The sequence below is a fragment of the Schistocerca cancellata genome, chromosome 7 (assembly GCF_023864275.1).
Source record: "Schistocerca cancellata isolate TAMUIC-IGC-003103 chromosome 7, iqSchCanc2.1, whole genome shotgun sequence".
Taxonomy (NCBI): Eukaryota; Metazoa; Arthropoda; class Insecta; order Orthoptera; family Acrididae; genus Schistocerca; species Schistocerca cancellata.
In genome coordinates, this window is record NC_064632.1 from 313,775,621 (window position 1) to 313,793,703 (window position 18,083).

Genomic DNA, 18,083 nt, shown 5'->3' on the forward strand with positions numbered 1-18,083 from the left:
CGTGGTAATCCATTTCAACCCATACAATCTGCCGGCCGGAGTGGCCAAGCGGTTCTAGGCTCTGCAGTCCGGAACCGCGCGACCGCTACGGTCGCAGGTTCGAATCCTGCCTCGGGCATAGATGTGTGTGATGTCCTTAGGTTAGTTAGGTTTAAGTAGTTGTAAGTTCTAGGTGACTGATGACCTCAGAAGTTAAGTCCCATAGTTCTCAGAGCCATTTGAACCATTTTTGAACCATACATTCTGAAGTAGGCGGGCTATTTTTCCGATCCGTCGCCAAATTAAAACCAGAGTGAAACATCTGAAAAAGGTTTGCGTAGATTACACAGCGTGTCTGGTATGCCTGTCGATTGCGTCACGTCACAGGATCATCAGCAGGCGGTTACGCACTTCTTCACGGAAAAGGACAGGGTATTTTAGAAAACGGGTATCTTCAACCTCGTGCATCGGTGGGATGATTGTCTCAGTGCTCCAGGATATTTTTCCTGATTAGCATACAGATTCTGAACTGTATAATCTTCGAGCTGCAGCCTTAAAAAAAAAAAAGAAAAATGGTTCAAATGGCTCTGAGCACTATGGGACTTAACATCTGAGGTCATCAGTCCCCTAGGACTTAGGACTACTTAAACCTAACTAACCTAAGGACATCACACACATCCATGCCCGAGGCAGGATTCGAACCTGCGACCCTAGCGGTCGCGCGGTTCCAGACTGAAGCGCCTAGAACCGCTCGGCCACACCGGCCGGCTGAAGCTTTTTAATCGTTCATTATTTGTTAACGTGCTGGTTTGCCTCTCCAAAGTACTTGCAACAATTCGAAGCGCAAGCGTAGCTGAAATGAATCGTTTTAAGAGTGCGAAAACGCTTTTTTTCAGTTAAAATCTCATCTACATGGCCACTTAATGTTTTTGAAGTTTACATCCTACTTATTATATACTCTTATAGCAGAATATTTTGTGACATATGTTGTAGAACAAACAACCACTAACTTAGACGTAAGCGATATAATTTTTATAGCATAATTTTGCAAATCATGGTACAGTCATTGCAGGATCACTATAAAATAGCAAAAAATGCCGAAATGAGATAGTGGTGACTTAAGTATAACGAGTTAATATTGTGTCAATTGCAGTAAAATCTCGGAAGAATAGGTATAACATGTTTTTTCTTCGACCCAGTATGCATTGTGGTCCCATCAGAGAGAAAATGTATTGTACTGTGTTTGTTCTCGAGTACATACATATAGTTTTGATCGTTTGTGTGTTCACATATCCAGTCGTAATAAATCGTATGGGGCAAACCATTGGTTTCCGGACATAGGGTTTTTGGGACTATTTTCTTGTTGGTTGTCCTCTACTTGCCGCTTTCGTTTGTATAGTGAAACATCTGGTACATAAAACACATACATATAAATGTGATGAAACATGTGTGATTGCAACATAAGAAGCTTTACATAGTCACAACATGTTCAAGCAAAATAGGTACCGTCACAAGATGTAAACGAAGTTAGTTTGGAAAGTCGAGCAGGCATAATAAATGAGTGCAAGTCAAGCAAAGTGTGACACATTCCGTTTCCACCAGAAGAGAGGTCCGTGCATGACACTGCAGTGATGGTACCAATATGTTCCAAAAATCCACGCAGGAAACTATGGTTTTTCATGGGAGTCATATTTCCGGGTCAGCTGATCACAGAGTTAAGAGACCGAGTGCTTTGGACAGACCTTGGCGTAGTGGCCGCTTGAATATCAGAAGAACGGGCGTACTATAGCTATCTTACAGTTCAGGATCAAGATTTAAACGTTACATACTTCCTACAGTCAAGACGAATGGAGCATAGTGTTTCGTCGTTTTGAATTAGGTGTGCTCTAGGGTGGACCTTAGATGGATAATAAAAGGACCACTTGATCATGGTCAATTCCTGAGAAAATTTCGAAACATTTTTGGGTATGAAAAGCGCCAGTTACGGAGATGGCCACTTCTGTAATTTCCATTCATGTCAGATCGTCAAAATTTTTGCCACGTGTTCCTAAGATTATTTATTCGGGAACATTTTTTATATCATTTTTCGTTGCTGAGATCCAGCAGTTCCAAGTTACCGTCTTTCTGCACGCAAGATATGCACGTTGTTTCCGGTCTGAGGCGTAAAAGTAGGTTTGACTAACGCAGTGACACATGAGAAACATACTAGATTCATCGTAAGGGTTCTGATGTTAGTAAATTACAGTTTTAGTCAACATTTTTTTGACAAGTAAAACTTTACGACTCGCTGTATATGCATAATGGACACTTCACGCATATACAAACGCATCCAAACTGTAGTGTACTGACAAAAAATGGGCTGCAAAGGCTTTTAACATGCCTGAAAACAACTTAAAACGAGTGCCAAAAGTTACGTAGAACTCGAAAGACGGAAAATTCGGTAACAGAAATCTAATAATGTTTTTCGTCTTTTAAGAAACGGATCATAAGTCAGTCGTTTTCAGTGATTTGCGATCGGTAAGTGAAGTATCCAGCAAAATGTAAACCTAATGTTTTAATCTTATATTATGCGTACTTATATGTTACTTAGATGTGCCAAAGTGTGTAAGTGTGTCAAATTATGTAAATAAACTGTAAAAACTTTATCAACCAGTAGAAGTCGTTTTATATAAGCAGCATAGCCTGCCGTGGCAGTGAAAAGAAGGTAACCAGTGGAAAAACTCTCCTATCGGACCACAGGAATGGAATATGCTCCTCTTTAAAAGACAGAAAAGTGAGGAACAACTAGCCTTAATTCTCGTTCCGCCATCGTCAGCAAAAATTTTGGCATGCGAATATATTCGCGCTTTCTTTTTGCTGAAAGAAAGGAGCAGAGAGACAGTGATGACGGCAGAGGGAGGATGTAATGCCACAGGGAGAGAAAGAGAGAAGAGACTGATGATGGGATGGAAAAAGTAGCAGTCAAATAGAGAGACGGATGAAAACAATAGCGCTGGGAGTTAATGAGAGAGAAGATATTGTTGGACAGTGAGAGAAGTGGCAATAAAAGAGAAAGAGATATGACTGGACACAGATGCAGTGGTACCAAAGGAAAGGGGAGACAATGAAAATGAAGAAGAGAAATAAATGAGTAGAGAGCATACATAAGTTTCGGGGCGGGGGGGGGGGGAGGGGGATGATTGACTCTCCCAGATCGCTGAACTTTAACACGTGGCTGCCCAAGATTTATACTCCGCGAGCGCAGCCGAGTCAACTCAGCACTCCGCCTAACTCGACCACTGTGCTATTCCGAGCAGGTGCATAAGTGAGACGGTTGTACGCCAAAGGTTGCATGTGTTGGAAAAACTTCGAAAGACTCATTTTCAACAGAGGCGAAATTTGCAGCATGCTTTTGTAAGGAGGATTTTATCACTAGTACTTCTTTTCAACATTTTATTTTTCAGTTGCAGCGGAAATAATGAACTCAATAAGAATATTAGACAGTGATAGTGCAGTGAGCAGACCTACATACAGGTATTTAACATTAAGTCGTGATGTTTATAAATTTATAAAAAATGGCTCAAATGGCTCTAAGCACAATGGGACTTAACATCTGAGGTCATCACTCCCCTAGACTTAGAACTACTTAAACCTAACTAACCTAAGGACATCAGATACATCAATGCCCGAGGCAGGATTCGAACCTACGACCGTAGCAATCGCGCGGTTCCGGACTGAAGCGCCTAGAACCGCTCGGCCACAACGGCTGGTTATGAATTTATACACATTTAGAATGTAGAATATGTAATTTATCTGAACGATGGTTCGTGATGTAGTCAAACACATGCAGTTATGGAGATTAAAATCTGTTAAACCTGGACACTGATTGGACTTTCGCAGTTTCATAACAGAAAAAAACAGTCCACACACAAACAATGAACTAACCATAGCGAATTGTCTGTGCAGTCGAGGACATGACTCTTGGGGTATCATTTTACAAAACTCTTGTAAATTCCTGGATGGGACAAACATGTTATTGAGCTGGGTGCTAGACGGCACGTCTCTCGCCACAGGCTACATTAGCAGTGACAAGTGAGAATGGTGTGACAAACAAATCGAAATCAGTCTCAAACGTGCAAAGTCTTGAAATTCTGTGAGAACTCCTGCTGAATCGTATCAATTATTGAAACATAATCCACCACGTCTTTTCCGTAAATTACTGCCTTGAGTACCGATAAATGTTCCGTGCCATGATCTTGAAGCTAATTTTTCCATTGGATTAATGTTTGTTTCACAGCATCAATCTTACCCGCCATATCTGTTACCAAATGACTCCGGCCTCGCATTATAAAACTCGATGAAATCAAATAATTGGTATAATCGACCATAAAAGACACTTTTACGGCCACAGTTGGTTCAAAATGGTTCAAATGTCTCTGAGCACTATGGGAGGTCATTAGTCCCCCAGAACTTAGAACTACTTAAACCTAACTAACCTAAGGACATCACACACATCCATGCCCGAGGCAGGATTCGAACTTGCGACCGTAGCGGATGCGCAGTTCCAGACTGTAGCGCCTAGAACCACTCGGCCCCACCGGCCGGCGCCCCAGTTGGCCTTAACTAAGTTTTTCACTAATAGTCGCCTTATGGTCAGCCAGCATTCATTCTCGTTCGTCAGATGACACACGGATCATACCGTTTTTGTAGCTACTGTTGTAATGAAGTTGCAGTGAATGTTTCTCAAGCTCATAACAGTGCTATGGCGTATTGAGCACTTTGCATAGAGTTCAAATTACACGAAAAGTAAGGCAGTTCCCATTCAACTTCGAATGTTGTCACTTCTCAACTTTTTATTTTTTTGACAAGTGCGTGGACACCATGGTAATCTTAATTCAGAATTTCAACTTACTTTAACACAATTAGTGTTAAAACACAAGGGAATTACAGACACTGATTGCGACGGGGTATTGATTTAAATGAAGGGGGGCAGCTGAAAAGTTGTACCAGACCGGTATTCGAAACTGGGTTTTCCGCTTACTAGGTCGGAGGCAGAGTTGGCAGGGGTCGTGCTTGGGGACCTGGCTACGGTGTCCCCATCTCTTTACAGAGGCAGCGGCATGGAAACATTGTACATTTATTTCAATTCTTTTTTATGTATTTATTTTTATTTATGTTTTATATATCACAGGAAAAATAAAAACCAATCACATCTGAAGAAGAGAAGAAGAAATAAACGTAGGGCTGAAGGGTCATACTCGTCACCCCAATTGAAAGAATATCCTAGCCCATGTAACTGCGCAAACCTGTGACTCCCCACCGCAAACATGCTGCCTACAAAGTCTGCAAAGTGCATTTTGTATTTAGAGTGAGGTCGGATGATCTCATGTTTTTCTAGACCCAATAACTCATGCGCGTTATCACGGTTCACCGTTCATGTTGTGCAATCCGGCGGACTACCGACGTTTTTCTGTGAGAGAAAGTGGACCGCGTCTGGGAAGAACAAAACGTCTGTCGTGATCGCGGTATCGTGGGTTCGTTGGAAGAGTGACATGATGCCTTGCGTCAGCCGCCAAATATCCTTCGGCTCATTGCACAGCAGACGACGTTCGTTGGTGTGCTGCATGCCACATATACGGCAGACTGGAGAATTAACAGTGTGAATGTCGTACAATCGTTGGTGTGTGACTGTCTTCCTATTGATAAATGTGTCTGAGGAGGAGATTGGTATGCAGAGCTCGCTAGATCTATCACCAATCCCTCGTTGGGTATTTGAGTTCGATAACATTGTTGCCATGATGGCGCCTCAAGTATCGGTAATATCGCATGGGTGATGAGGATCCTCTAGGAAGGCATCTGTAACTGACCCTCAGTAAAATCAACAAAGAATCCCACGACTTGAGGAAAAGAGAGCGATGTCGTGCCTACCGCAACTGGCGATTCAAAGGACCGGGGAAGACGAATGTCAGGATTGCCGATGTGATAGCGTGTTGCCGTTGATTCCAAGTCCGTACCGTCGCTTGTAGGTATAGAGCGTGAGCCTTGTCCCACACATTCGTCAGCTTAAGTCCTCCAGAATGGTGTGGGAGAGTTTAAGTCTCGTATTTGACATTAAACAGCAGCTCTTGGCTCTCATAGTATCCAAAGGCCGCCATTAACCTGTCAGCAATACCACTTGGCATCGGCAGTACCTGTGTCAGTTGTGGCAGTCGTGAGGCAAGATCAACATTAGTATATTCCACCATTTGGAGTAGATCATGGGATCGGAGCTTACTGTTGCGTACGTGCAGTCGGACGTACTGTAGCAGTCGCCGGGCGCTCGCCGCCGCTGATTGCACATAGCGATCGGGTGAACAAAATCCCTACACATAGCATAATATGCATCGTCGTAAACAGACTCGCGTAAAGATTTTTTAGTCAATGTTGAGCATTGTTAGCGGTCGAAATCGACGGTCGCTGAGACGTCCTGTCGTTTTAGTGTTGGTATAAGCATTCCTGCCATGAATTGTGACGGGACGTCGGTGCCAGGGCGCAGTAACTCATTGTACATCAACACCCATTGGTAAATCATTATATCCGCAAATTCGAGATAAATTTGAGTGTCAATCCATAACGAATGCACCGTACATTTCTTGAGTGCTATCGTTATACCATCATCCGTTAGGGATTCCAATAACGCAGCTGCATCCGAACCATCCACCCTGTCGCAATCCGTCTTCTCCCATCCTACCGTCCATCGGAGTCCAGGCGAAAAGGAGGCGGTAATGCTCTAGGAACCCAGAAGTAATGTCCTGTTGTTACGTCAAGGGCCAATCATCTCCATCATGGAGCACTCTAATCAACGATTAGTAATTACGTGCATGTCCTCTGGACACATGATGTATGAAAATACGTTCTCCATTCATTTTGTTGACAATATGAATTCCATTCCCAGTCACCGCCAAACCCCGGACCAAAGGGAGATAACCTAGGTCACACACCAGAACTTCCTGAGCCAAGATCGCCGTGCCACGTCCTGTGTCTAGAGTCGGCACTGGTAATTGTTATAACCACGTGCATCTGGAAGGGCATCATTGCAAGTTTCCTGCACCAGCAGGATATCCGCGTCCATGGCATCGATCATGTCCTGGAAAAGTTGCAACATTCCAACCGATCATACGATATTAATGTTCACAGTTCCCGCCTTATATGTTTGCTTCAGTGTCGTCGTCACGCTCGTGTCACATTACTGTAAACTCCAAATGGTATAGTTCACTATTTGTCCTCAGAGGATTACCTGGCATTGTTTTCGCCCTGTGGTGTGCGTCATGCAAGTGAGCTGTCGTCAAGCGGGGATGGTAACTGTGGTACCTCTTCGACTTCCTCTGCTCAGTCACATTGTTCATTTATCCCAGAAACGCCCTCTGCCGCATTTAGATGTAATTGCCCGGACGCAGTCACTGACTCCTCGATCAGCATTACCGGGTCAGTCAGTGTCAACGAAGGGGGACCGTCTGAAAGGCAGGACATCCGGTTACCATCTGAAGGAATCCTTTCGATATCCTCTAAAGGCACGTGTTCCATGTCAGATGTGTCTTTGGCTCAAAGATTGTCCGTGTCCCCTGGGATAGAGGAGGACGTGTTACCCGAACTATGGCTACGCCTTTTGCGACGCTTCGGCGAGCGTCTTGCCCGCGCCGCGCCCTCTGCTGCCGTCGGCGACACCTCACGTTGTTCATCAGGCGCTCGTTCGTCCGTTGCTGCCACCACAGCCTCGACTTCCACTTCCACGCTGCATGCTACTTTTGAGGCTGAGGAAGGCTCCTCCCTCATCTGCCTGAGGGGCACTCTCCGTGTCACCTTCCTGCTCCCTACCTCGATCCACTCTTGCATCAACACGTCTGTATCACGCTCCGACCTCAGCAACACCTCCCGGCGGGCCACCGATACGTATAAAACGGCAGTTGCTTGGGAACCTCTCACTGTGACACTTCACCATGTGGCAGCTCCATGGTACGGCTTTGTATGCACACCGCCCATCATTCAGTCATAAGATATAGTACTGTCCCATACGGTCGTAGTGATTCAATAACCATCGATTCTGGTATCTCAAACGGCAGTTCAGAGATCTGTATAACCCTCACTCCGAAGCTGGAAAGAGCCACTGTTACATCGCTGTTGTGGCCAACAGCGTGTCTAAATACACTCCTGGAAATGGAAAAAAGAACACATTGACACCGGTGTGTCAGACCCACCATACTTGCTCCGGACACTGCGAGAAGGCTGTACAAGCAATGATCACACGCACGGCACAGCGGACACACCAGGAACCGCGGTGTTGGCCGTCGAATGGCGCTAGCTGCGCAGCATTTGTGCACCGCCGCCGTCAGTGTCAGCCAGTTTGCCGTGGCATACGGAGCTCCATCGCAGTCTTTAACACTGGTAGCATGCCGCGACAGCGTGGACGTGAACCGTATGTGCAGTTGACGGACTTTGAGCGAGGGCGTATAGTGGGCATGCGGGAGGCCGGCTGGACGTACCGCCGAATTGCTCAACACGTGGGGCGTGAGGTCTCCACAGTACATCGATGTTGTCGCCAGTGGTCGGCGGAAGGTGCACGTGCCCGTCGACCTGGGACCGGACCGCAGCGACGCACGGATGCACGCCAAGACCGTAGGATCCTACGCAGTGCCGTAGGGGACCGCACCGCCACTTCCCAGCAAATTAGGGACACTGTTGCTCCTGGGGTATCGGCGAGGACCATTCGCAACCGTCTCCATGAAGCTGGGCTACGGTCCCGCACACCGTTAGGCCGTCTTCCGCTCACGCCCCAACATCGTGCAGCCCGCCTCCAGTGGTGTCGCGACAGGCGTGAATGGAGGGACGAATGGAGACGTGTCGTCTTCAGCGATGAGAGTCGCTTCTGCCTTGGTGCCAATTATGGTCGTATGCGTGTTTGGCGCTGTGCAGGTGAGCGCCACAATCAGGACTGCATACGACCGAGGCACACAGGGCCAACACCCGACATCATGGTGTGGGGAGCCATCTCCTACACTGGCCGTACACCACTGGTGATCGTCGAGGGGACACTGAATAGTGCACGGTACATCCAAACCGTCATCGAACCCATCGTTCTACCATTCCTAGACCGGCAAGGGAACTTGCTGTTCCAACAGGACAATGCACGTCCGTATGTATCCCGTGCCACCCAACGTGCTCTAGAAGGTGTAAGTCAACTACCCTGGCCAGCAAGATCTCCGGATCTGTCCCCCATTGAGCATGTTTGGGACTGGATGAAGCGTCGTCTCACGCGGTCTGCACGTCCAGCACGAACGCTGGTCCAACTGAGGCGCCAGGTGGAAATGGCATGGCAAGCCGTTCCACAGGACTACATCCAGCATCTCTACGATCGTCTCCATGGGAGAATAGCAGCCTGCATTGCTGCGAAAGGTGGATATACACTGTACTAGTGCCGACATTGTGCATGCTCTGTTGCCTGTGTCTATGTGCCTGTGGTTCTGTCAGTGTGATCATGTGATGTATCTGACCCCAGGAATGTGTCAATAAAGTTTCCCCTTCCTGGGACAATGAATTCACGGTGTTCTTATTTCAATTTCCAGGAGTGTATAAATGCTCTTTGATCAACGGCGATGGTTCTCTCACATGCAGCTTCATCCGTCATCTTGACGTACATTGTGCTGCTTGGAATGGATAAGTGCATTTCAACTAGGTCTGTAGCAGGTAAATGAACTTCCTCCCTCAAATAACGTTGTTTTTCAAAAGCCTTGGCTGTGGTATATTGGTTATAAAACGTAAATTGGATCGTAGTCTTTCTGAAACTATGTCCCATGGCGATCTATTCGGACAACACTCACGAGTATCAGTGGAGTAAACACTGAGCCACGCCACTGCCTAATGGAGACTGTGACCACTAAGCCATCTACACACAGTGGTCATTCCATCTGCACTGACTACCTCAGCCTCGTGGTTCAAATGGCTCTGAGCACTATGAGAGTCAACATCTTAGGTCATAAGTCCCCTAGAACTTAGAACTACTTAAACCTAACTAACCTAAGGACATCACACACACCCATGCCCGAGGCAGGTAGGCCCAAAGTAGTGAGGACAAAGGGCAAGGGGCACTACATTACTAGTGTGTGGATAAGGTAAGAATCTTTGTTTGTCAAGAGGCTGAGGGGCCGGCCGCGGTGGCCGTGCGGTTCTGGCGCTGCAGTCCGGAACCGCGGGACTGCCTTTAGAGGAGAGGACTGCGACCGTAGCAGTCCCGCGGTTCCGGACTGCAGCGCCAGAACCGCACGGCCACCGCGGCCGGCCCCTCAGCCTCTTGACAAACAAAGATTCTTACCTTATCCACACACTAGTAATGTAGTGCCCCTTGCCCTTTGTCCTCACTACTTTGGGCATCCCGCCGATTCCCGTAAGAGTTCGTATCTGGTGTGCGTCTATACTGAAGAGATCACTGGCTCTCTCTCCTTAATCATACATATATGTGGTGTCTGTTCATTTGTACATGTCCTAAGGTACAGACGCTACATAAGTCTACAATTGGTATCATTGGCGACCTGTGACAAGCCGACTGCATCGCTCTGTCTCGGTCCAGCCGCAACCTTGCTTTTCCTGTTACTCTTCGCCCCTCAGCCTCATTCACTGCTGCACTCAGAGCGGCAGGAGCGCGGTCGGAGCTCTCGCGGTCGCATAGCGTTGTTTGGCCAGGCCTGGTATAGGAGAAAACGTTAGGTGGATCCCCCAAGGTTTTGAGCTGCCGAGGCGTGGTGGTGGCAGCAGCAGCAGCAGTGGGAAGGAAAGAAAAAAGAAGACACTGGAAGTGAGAGAAGAGGCAGTGGCAGTGGAATATGTTGTAAATCAATTGGAGAAAAAGGCGGTGAGAGGTATGTTGACAGAGGCAGTGAATTTGAGTTTGAATTTGTGGTAATGCCTTATGGGACCAAACTGCTGAAGTCGTCGGTCCCTAAGCTTAGACACTACTTAATCTAACTTTAACTAACTAACGCTAAGGACGACACACACACCCATGCCCGAGAAGCCGCGCAGACCGTGACAAGACGCCTGAGACCGCTAGGCTATCCCGCGTGGCGACAGAAGCAGTGGAAGGAAGGTGCTGAGCAAGAACGTTTGGAACGTTCTGTGTGAAAAGAGCTGTTCACATGCCAAAATATTTGGTGTGGATTGAGGAGTTGGTTCCCCAGTTTTCTGTCTTTTCAAGAGAAGAGTGTTCATCCTGTTCAGCTGGTGAGGTAAGATGACTGGTGCTGCGCGGTGCAGACAGAGGACGGGACAGAGGGGACGCTGGCAGGGCAGCGACTCACAGTGCACGTCGAGGAAGGCGCCGGCGGTGTGGCGGTGGCCGTGCGCGTTGGTCACGACGCAGACGTACTCGCCCGGGTCGGCCATGTCGGTGCGCGTGATGGTGAGCGAGCCGTCCTCCGAGACGCGCACGCGGCCGGCCAGCCCGCGCAGGTCGGTCAGCGGCACGCCGTCGCGCAGCCACGTCACCGTCGAGTTGCTCTCCTTGGTGACGCACGGGAAGTGCGCCGGCTCGCCCTCCATCACCGTCTGGTTGATGGGCGGGATCGTCAGCAGCGTCCCCCCTGCCGGAACACATCGGTTCTGCTGCTATCAGAACGTCTACCGTCCCAGTCCCTAGCCTGCTCGACTGGGAAACTAGTACCCGAGATGTTCGAATAGGAAGACGAGATTTCCAGCCATCTCAAATGTTCAAATGTGTGTGAATTCCTAAGGGACCAATCTACTGAAGTCATCGGTCCCTAGACTTACACACTACTTAAACTAACTTAATCTAACTTACGCTAAGAAGAGCACACACACCCATGCCCGTGGGAGAACTGGAAGCTCCGGCGGGAGGGGCCGCACGATTCGTGACATGGCGCCTCTAACCGCGCGAACACTCCACGCGGTCCAGCCATCTCATCGCAATGGACAAATGAAATGAAAGACGCAACAGTGGAGATACACAGATTCCCCTCAATCAAAGGAAACGACGCCGTAATATATATCTGGCAAGATTATTAATAAAGAAAATAAATTTCCTGAATGAACCGCTGTCGACATTTGTGAATAAAGCCATCTACATAGCTTCATACATGGCTCAAATGGCTCTGAGCACTATGCGACATAACTTCTGAGTTCATCAGTCGCCTGGAACTTAGAACTAATTAAAACTAACTAACCTAAGGACATCAGACACATCCATGCCCGAGGCAGGATTCGAACCTACGACCGTAGCGGTCGCTCGGTTCCAGACTGTAGCGCCTAGAACCGCACGGCCACTCCGGCCGGCCCGGCATTGTCCATTTATTTATTTGTAGCTGCGCCAGAGACTTCGTATGCATGGAATTTATTTCTGACTTACAAAGCTTCTTTGTATACAATGTTTGAAGTAGTATGAGGTCCTATCCAAAAATGGCCGGCCGTGGTGGCCGAGCGGTTCTAGGCGCTACAGTCGGGAACCGCGCGACCGCTACGGTCTCAGGTTCGAATCTTGCTTCGGTCATGGATGTGTGTGATGTCCGTAGATTAATTAGGTTTAAGTAGTTCTAAGTTATAGGGGACTGATGACCTCAGAAGTTTCACAGTGCTCAGAACCATTTCAACCTATCCAAAATGTCCAAAATTTCAATGTAGGAATCAGATAACTATACTTACGTCCTAATATACTGTGTCACTTTCAGAGAAGTGACGTCAGGCATGTACGCAACGATCCCAGCGTTGTTACCATTTTTGGAAGCACTTCTGCAAGTCCGCAGAATGAAGAAAATTCAGGACCGTAGCGTTTCCACATGATTGTCTTCAGTCGAGTCAAAAAGTCGCCCTTTCTAAGTGATCTCCTGGAAGAGGAAGAAGTTCTATAGGGCTATATCTGGTGATTTGGGAGGATGGGAGACAGTTGCCATCTCGCTTTTGGCCAGGAATTCACCACAAGTGATGTGTGTGCGTGTGCATTGTCATGGTGCACCAACCAGTTTTTTTTTTTTTTCACAACTCTGGCTGTTTGCGCCGAACATTTTCCCTCAGTCGTCTCTAAATGTCGCAATAAAACTGTCCGTTGACATTCAGACCAGGTGGAACAAACTCTTTACATGCTATTCCTCGAATGTCGAAAAAAATGATCAGCCTTGACTTCATGCTCCTGCTACCTTATTGAGCTTGAAGCAGATAGCGTTTTCCATTGTGATGATTACTGCTTCATTTCAGGATCTTAGCCGAAAGTCTAACATTCATCACCTGTTGTGACTCTGGGTACCCTAGAACTTTTTGTTGCAGCGCAGTGCACGTCTGAACATTGAGGTTTCGTTGGTCAATGCTGAGAAGGCGAGGGACGTACTACTCTGCAATTCTTCTCATGTTCAGTTCATCTGCTGAAATTCGTTGCCATGTAGCGTTCGACAGCCCACGTCTGATATAAACGTGAATTACCTCCCTTCGATCTTCGTGAATCACGTTTTGCACTTTCATGGCCATTTCCAGAGTTGAGCATGTTGACGGTCGACCAGAATGTTTGTCATCTTCCACAGATTCTCGTCCTTCCTTAACGCTCCTGAACCACTCAAATGTTTTCGATTGACTCAGTCCACTCTCACCAAATCTGTCTGTCAGCATTCAACCTGAAACAGAATTTGATGCAAATGCATTGTTGCTTCAAGTTACCCATTTAGCAGTTCACAGAAGCACTAAATGACGTCCTGACACCCATCACCACAACCAACAACAGCATACTCCACAGATGAAGCAGTTTTGTGGCGCAGCAGCTGAGACATGTACTTTGAGAGTTGTAGTGGTGCACTGTCGTACAATGAAATTCTCGGATATTTTGAGTAGCACCTCGTGCGATGGGGACAGGATCGAAGAGCTAGTTTGCTTCATTAACAGTCACGCAAAAGTATGCGGAAAAGGTATGACATGCAGACATGAAATGTATTCACAGTTGCGAATATAGACAGCCTTCAGCTGTATGTATAATGGAATGACGACAATGAAAATTAGTACCAGACTTGGACACCGCTATACATGGGAGGTCGCCTTAAGTGTTTTGTCTATCCGAGCAAGACTCACAACCCGACCTAACCTTCCATACGTCGTAATCCATGTGTCATACCTGTACTCACAAATCCCATTAATATTATTCCCGTACAGGAGGGATATTTTGTTTGTACTTCGCAGGCCCGGTATCGACCGATAAATAAAAAATTGCAGGGCCAGTGTTGTCAAGAAATGCGATGCAGTGTTCGTTCGTACATGCGTGTATGTGGTCCATGACCGCAGTACGCCTTGTGCTTTGTTTAGTGGTCATGGCATAACATAAGGTCGCGGGGAATTGTACACACTACAGCGAAATGATAAACTGTTAGGAATAAGCACGCTTTGGGGAATAAAAACTCGTTCGTGTTCGCCACTTCGCGTCAGAGTGCCCGCTTCTATGATATTGCGTTGGGGAAAAGTAACTTTAAGTCTATGTAAGCGAAGGATTTTAAGGAGCGAGATAATGTACGACGTTCTCGATCAGAACTACATCGCGCTGCACTTGGGGTGGAAGTTTCCATAGAGCGAGTTAAAGCCTGATGTCGTCGAGCTGCAGTGAGTCTCGCCTCACGAACTTCATTGTGTTCTTAAAACCGTATAATACTCCGGTGTTTTAGCTGTTCTGTTTATAAAGACGCCACAATTTCTACACTTTTTATTCGTAAAAAAAATGAAAATAAAATGTAATGAGTAGGCTCCCAAATCATAAAGCATATTCAATAAATTCGTTTTTCCTAGCAAAAAATACAAATAAAATCTATCGAAACAAGCAAAGCAGTCTCGTTAAATTTTTAATACACAAAGCGAAGTCGATAAATTCATATACCCTAGCCAAGTAAATTCAATGTTAGTTTCTGTTCATTCAGATAAGATTGTGGTGCTTAATTCTATCACTGATGCGGGCTTCCAAAAGTAAATCTATTATTGAGTTAAAAATAAAAATAAAAAAATAGAAAACGAGTAACACGAACTATTGGTTCTTAGGTTTACTACGAAACTAACACCGCCATCTACTGGTTCTTTGTATCCTACGCCTTGATGATCAAACATCAGAACTACAATGCTGAACAGATGATTTTATAGAAAATGTCAAATCACCATATCTGTTTCTCCATATTCAGATTCTGATGAAATAAAGTTTATAAATTGCTCAAAGTTACCTCAAGCTACCTATGAAGAATCCGTGAAACCTCATCTACTACTTTTGGAGATTAGCATGTTCAAACAGAGAGATGTGAGATTCTCCAGTTCATTATTAGTGTAGATTTATAACGACATTTGGGCTGCTGCCATCATTGATTCAGAGCTTGTAACTTGTAAAACAGTATTCAATGTCAGTTACGACAGAATCTATTCTCAAGTGGGTTACTGACTTCCCACTTACGCCTTGGTAAGCTTTATTAAAACTGGCTTTGTTTTACAAGTTACAAGTTTTGATCTACTACAATACATATTTACAATGAACACATTACGGCACTGAAATAGTGCAGAAGTTCGATTGTACTTTATATGCACACTCACAGAAAGTCAGTTGGTACTACTGAGAAATTCATCAATGGAGTAGAAGGAGTTGGCCACCAATAAATCCTTTAGGCTTCTCTTGAGCTGAATGTCAATGGTTGTTAAGCTTTTTATAGCTGCTGGCAAGTTATTGAAAATGTGTATTCCTGAATAATGCACACCTTTGCGTACAAGAGTGAGTGACTTTAAAGCCTTGTGGAGATTACTCTTATTTCTAGTTTTGATTCTATACAATGAGCTGTTGGTATGAAAAAGTGATATATTTTTAATGACAAATTTCATTAATGAATAAATATGTTGGGAAGCAATAGTTAGTATCCCTAGTTCCCTAAACAGGCCTCTGCAGGATGTTCTTGAGTTCACACCACATATAACTCTTAATGGACGTTTTTGTGCTCAGGAAACTTTAGCTTGGCTTGAAGAATTGCCCCAAAAAATAATACCATAAGACATTACGGAGTGAAAGTATGCATAGTATGCCAGAATTTCATTTTTATATCCCATATGTCTGACAGAATTCGCATTGCAAACAGTGATTTGTTTGGACGCTTAAGCAGTTCTTCCAGTTGAATTTATTATCAAGATGTAATCCCAAGAATTTAACCCTGTCCACTTCTCCTGTCTGCTTTTCGTCATATGTTAGACATATACTCGTGGGACACCCCTTATAAGTTCTGAACTGCATGTAGTGTGTTTTTTCAAAGTTTAGTAACGAAGAATTGGCAAGGAACACGTGATTAATGTCCACAAATATTTTATTAGGCTATCTTTCTAAGACTACACTTAATTTGCTGTTTATTTCGATGTTTGTATCATTGGCAAACAAAACAAACTTGGCATCTGATAATGCTACTGATGAAAGGTCATTGATATACGCAAGAAAAAGTAAGGGCCCTGAGATGGAACCTTGTGGGACCCCACATGTAATTAATTCCCGATTGGTTAATGCCTGATAGCTCAGTATGTGTCTCTTTCCTAGTACCATCCGTTGTTTCCTGTCAGAGATATAAGATTTGAACCATTCTGCAGCATTTCCTGTTGCACCATAATATCTAATTTTCTTAGAAGGATACTGTGATTTACGCAGTAAAGAGCCTTTGACAGATCACAAAACATACCAACTGCCTGCAGATTTTTGTTTGATAAATTAAGTACATTTTCATTGTAAATGTAGATAGCCTTCTCAATATCATAATTCTATAGTAACACGAACTGCCACTTTGACAATATGTTATTTGTGATAAGATGGTTATAAAGCCGATTGTACATTCCTTTTTTAAAATTTTTTGAGAATGCTGGTAAAAGTGAGGTGGACAGAAATTTGACGCTATTTCTTTATCTCCCTTCTTAAACAGTGGCTTAACTTCAGCATATTTCAACTATTTAGGAAATATTCCACTATTAAACGACTGGTTACACATGTAGCTTAATTTGTTAATTAAGTGAGAATCACTAAATTAATTTTATTGATATTTCATCATACCCACTAGATGTTTTTGATTTTAAAGGTTTTATGATGGTCATTACTTCTACTGTGGTAGTGAGGGTCAAATTCATATTATGGAAGTTACTTGAAATGTCTGGTCTGAGGTATCCCATGGCAGCATCTACAGAACCTGACAACCCCATCTTTTCAGTAACAGCTATAAAACGTTTGTTAAAAAGTTCTGCTGCACTGTACACATCTGTCGCCAATGTATCATTTACTCTTAATGCTATTTGCTCCTCTTCATGTCTGAATCTACTGTTCTCCTCCTTCACTATATCCCATATCGTCTTTATTTTGTTATCTGATATAACTATCATTTCCTTGTAATATATTTGCTTTGATGTCCGTATCACAGTCTTTAATATTTTGCAGTATTTCTTTAATGTGCTATAGCATCAACATCAGAACTCTTTCGGGCTGACAGACACAGTTTTCTTTTTGTTTTACAAGAGATCTATTCCTTGAGTAATCCATGGCTTCTTTGTAGACGTTGCTCTAACCTTGGTTAGTTTTGGGGGAGTGTCCTAAAATAATCAGTTTTTGGCTTATTGGTTACCCTCTTGAGTTCATATTTAACAGATTCTATATCCTGTTCAGTATTAACATTTAACAGAAGGTCTGAAAGGCCATTGACTATTGGTTTTGTAATATAATTTTGTTCATTGGAGATTCCTGTAAAGATATAATCACTGTCTGTTTGTGAGTAATTGGCTACCCTAGTTGGGAACTTTACAGTTGGAATTAATTTGAATGATAGTGTTGCTAACTCAAATAAGTTCTTATTTGAAGAGTCCTTAAGGAAATGTACATTGAAGTCACCAGTGTTTTTGGTTGTTAAATGGGCCAGTACAGCTTCAAGGTGGTTTATGAACAGATTGAAGATACCTGCAGGTGCTCTATATACACTTAATATTATGAAGGATTTTTTATGAAGTTCTACTTCTGTTACACATGTTTCCATACGCTGTTCTAGGCAAAATTTATGAATCTCTATGTTCTTAAATTTATGGCAGTTCCTGATGAATGTGGCAACTCCTCCTTTCTACATTTTCGCTCT

General features: G+C 44.7%; 1 protein-coding gene across 1 annotated transcript in view; it reads right to left on the reverse strand.

Annotated features, from left to right (window-relative positions):
* LOC126092195 (protein borderless) overlaps positions 1 to 18,083 on the reverse strand; it is a 478,622-nt gene that overhangs the window by 100,715 nt on the left and 359,824 nt on the right. Inside the window, exon 5 of the mRNA XM_049907679.1 lies at positions 11,286 to 11,567. Within this exon, the coding sequence (XP_049763636.1) occupies positions 11,286 to 11,567 (282 nt within the window). The remainder of the gene's footprint in view (positions 1 to 11,285; positions 11,568 to 18,083) is intronic.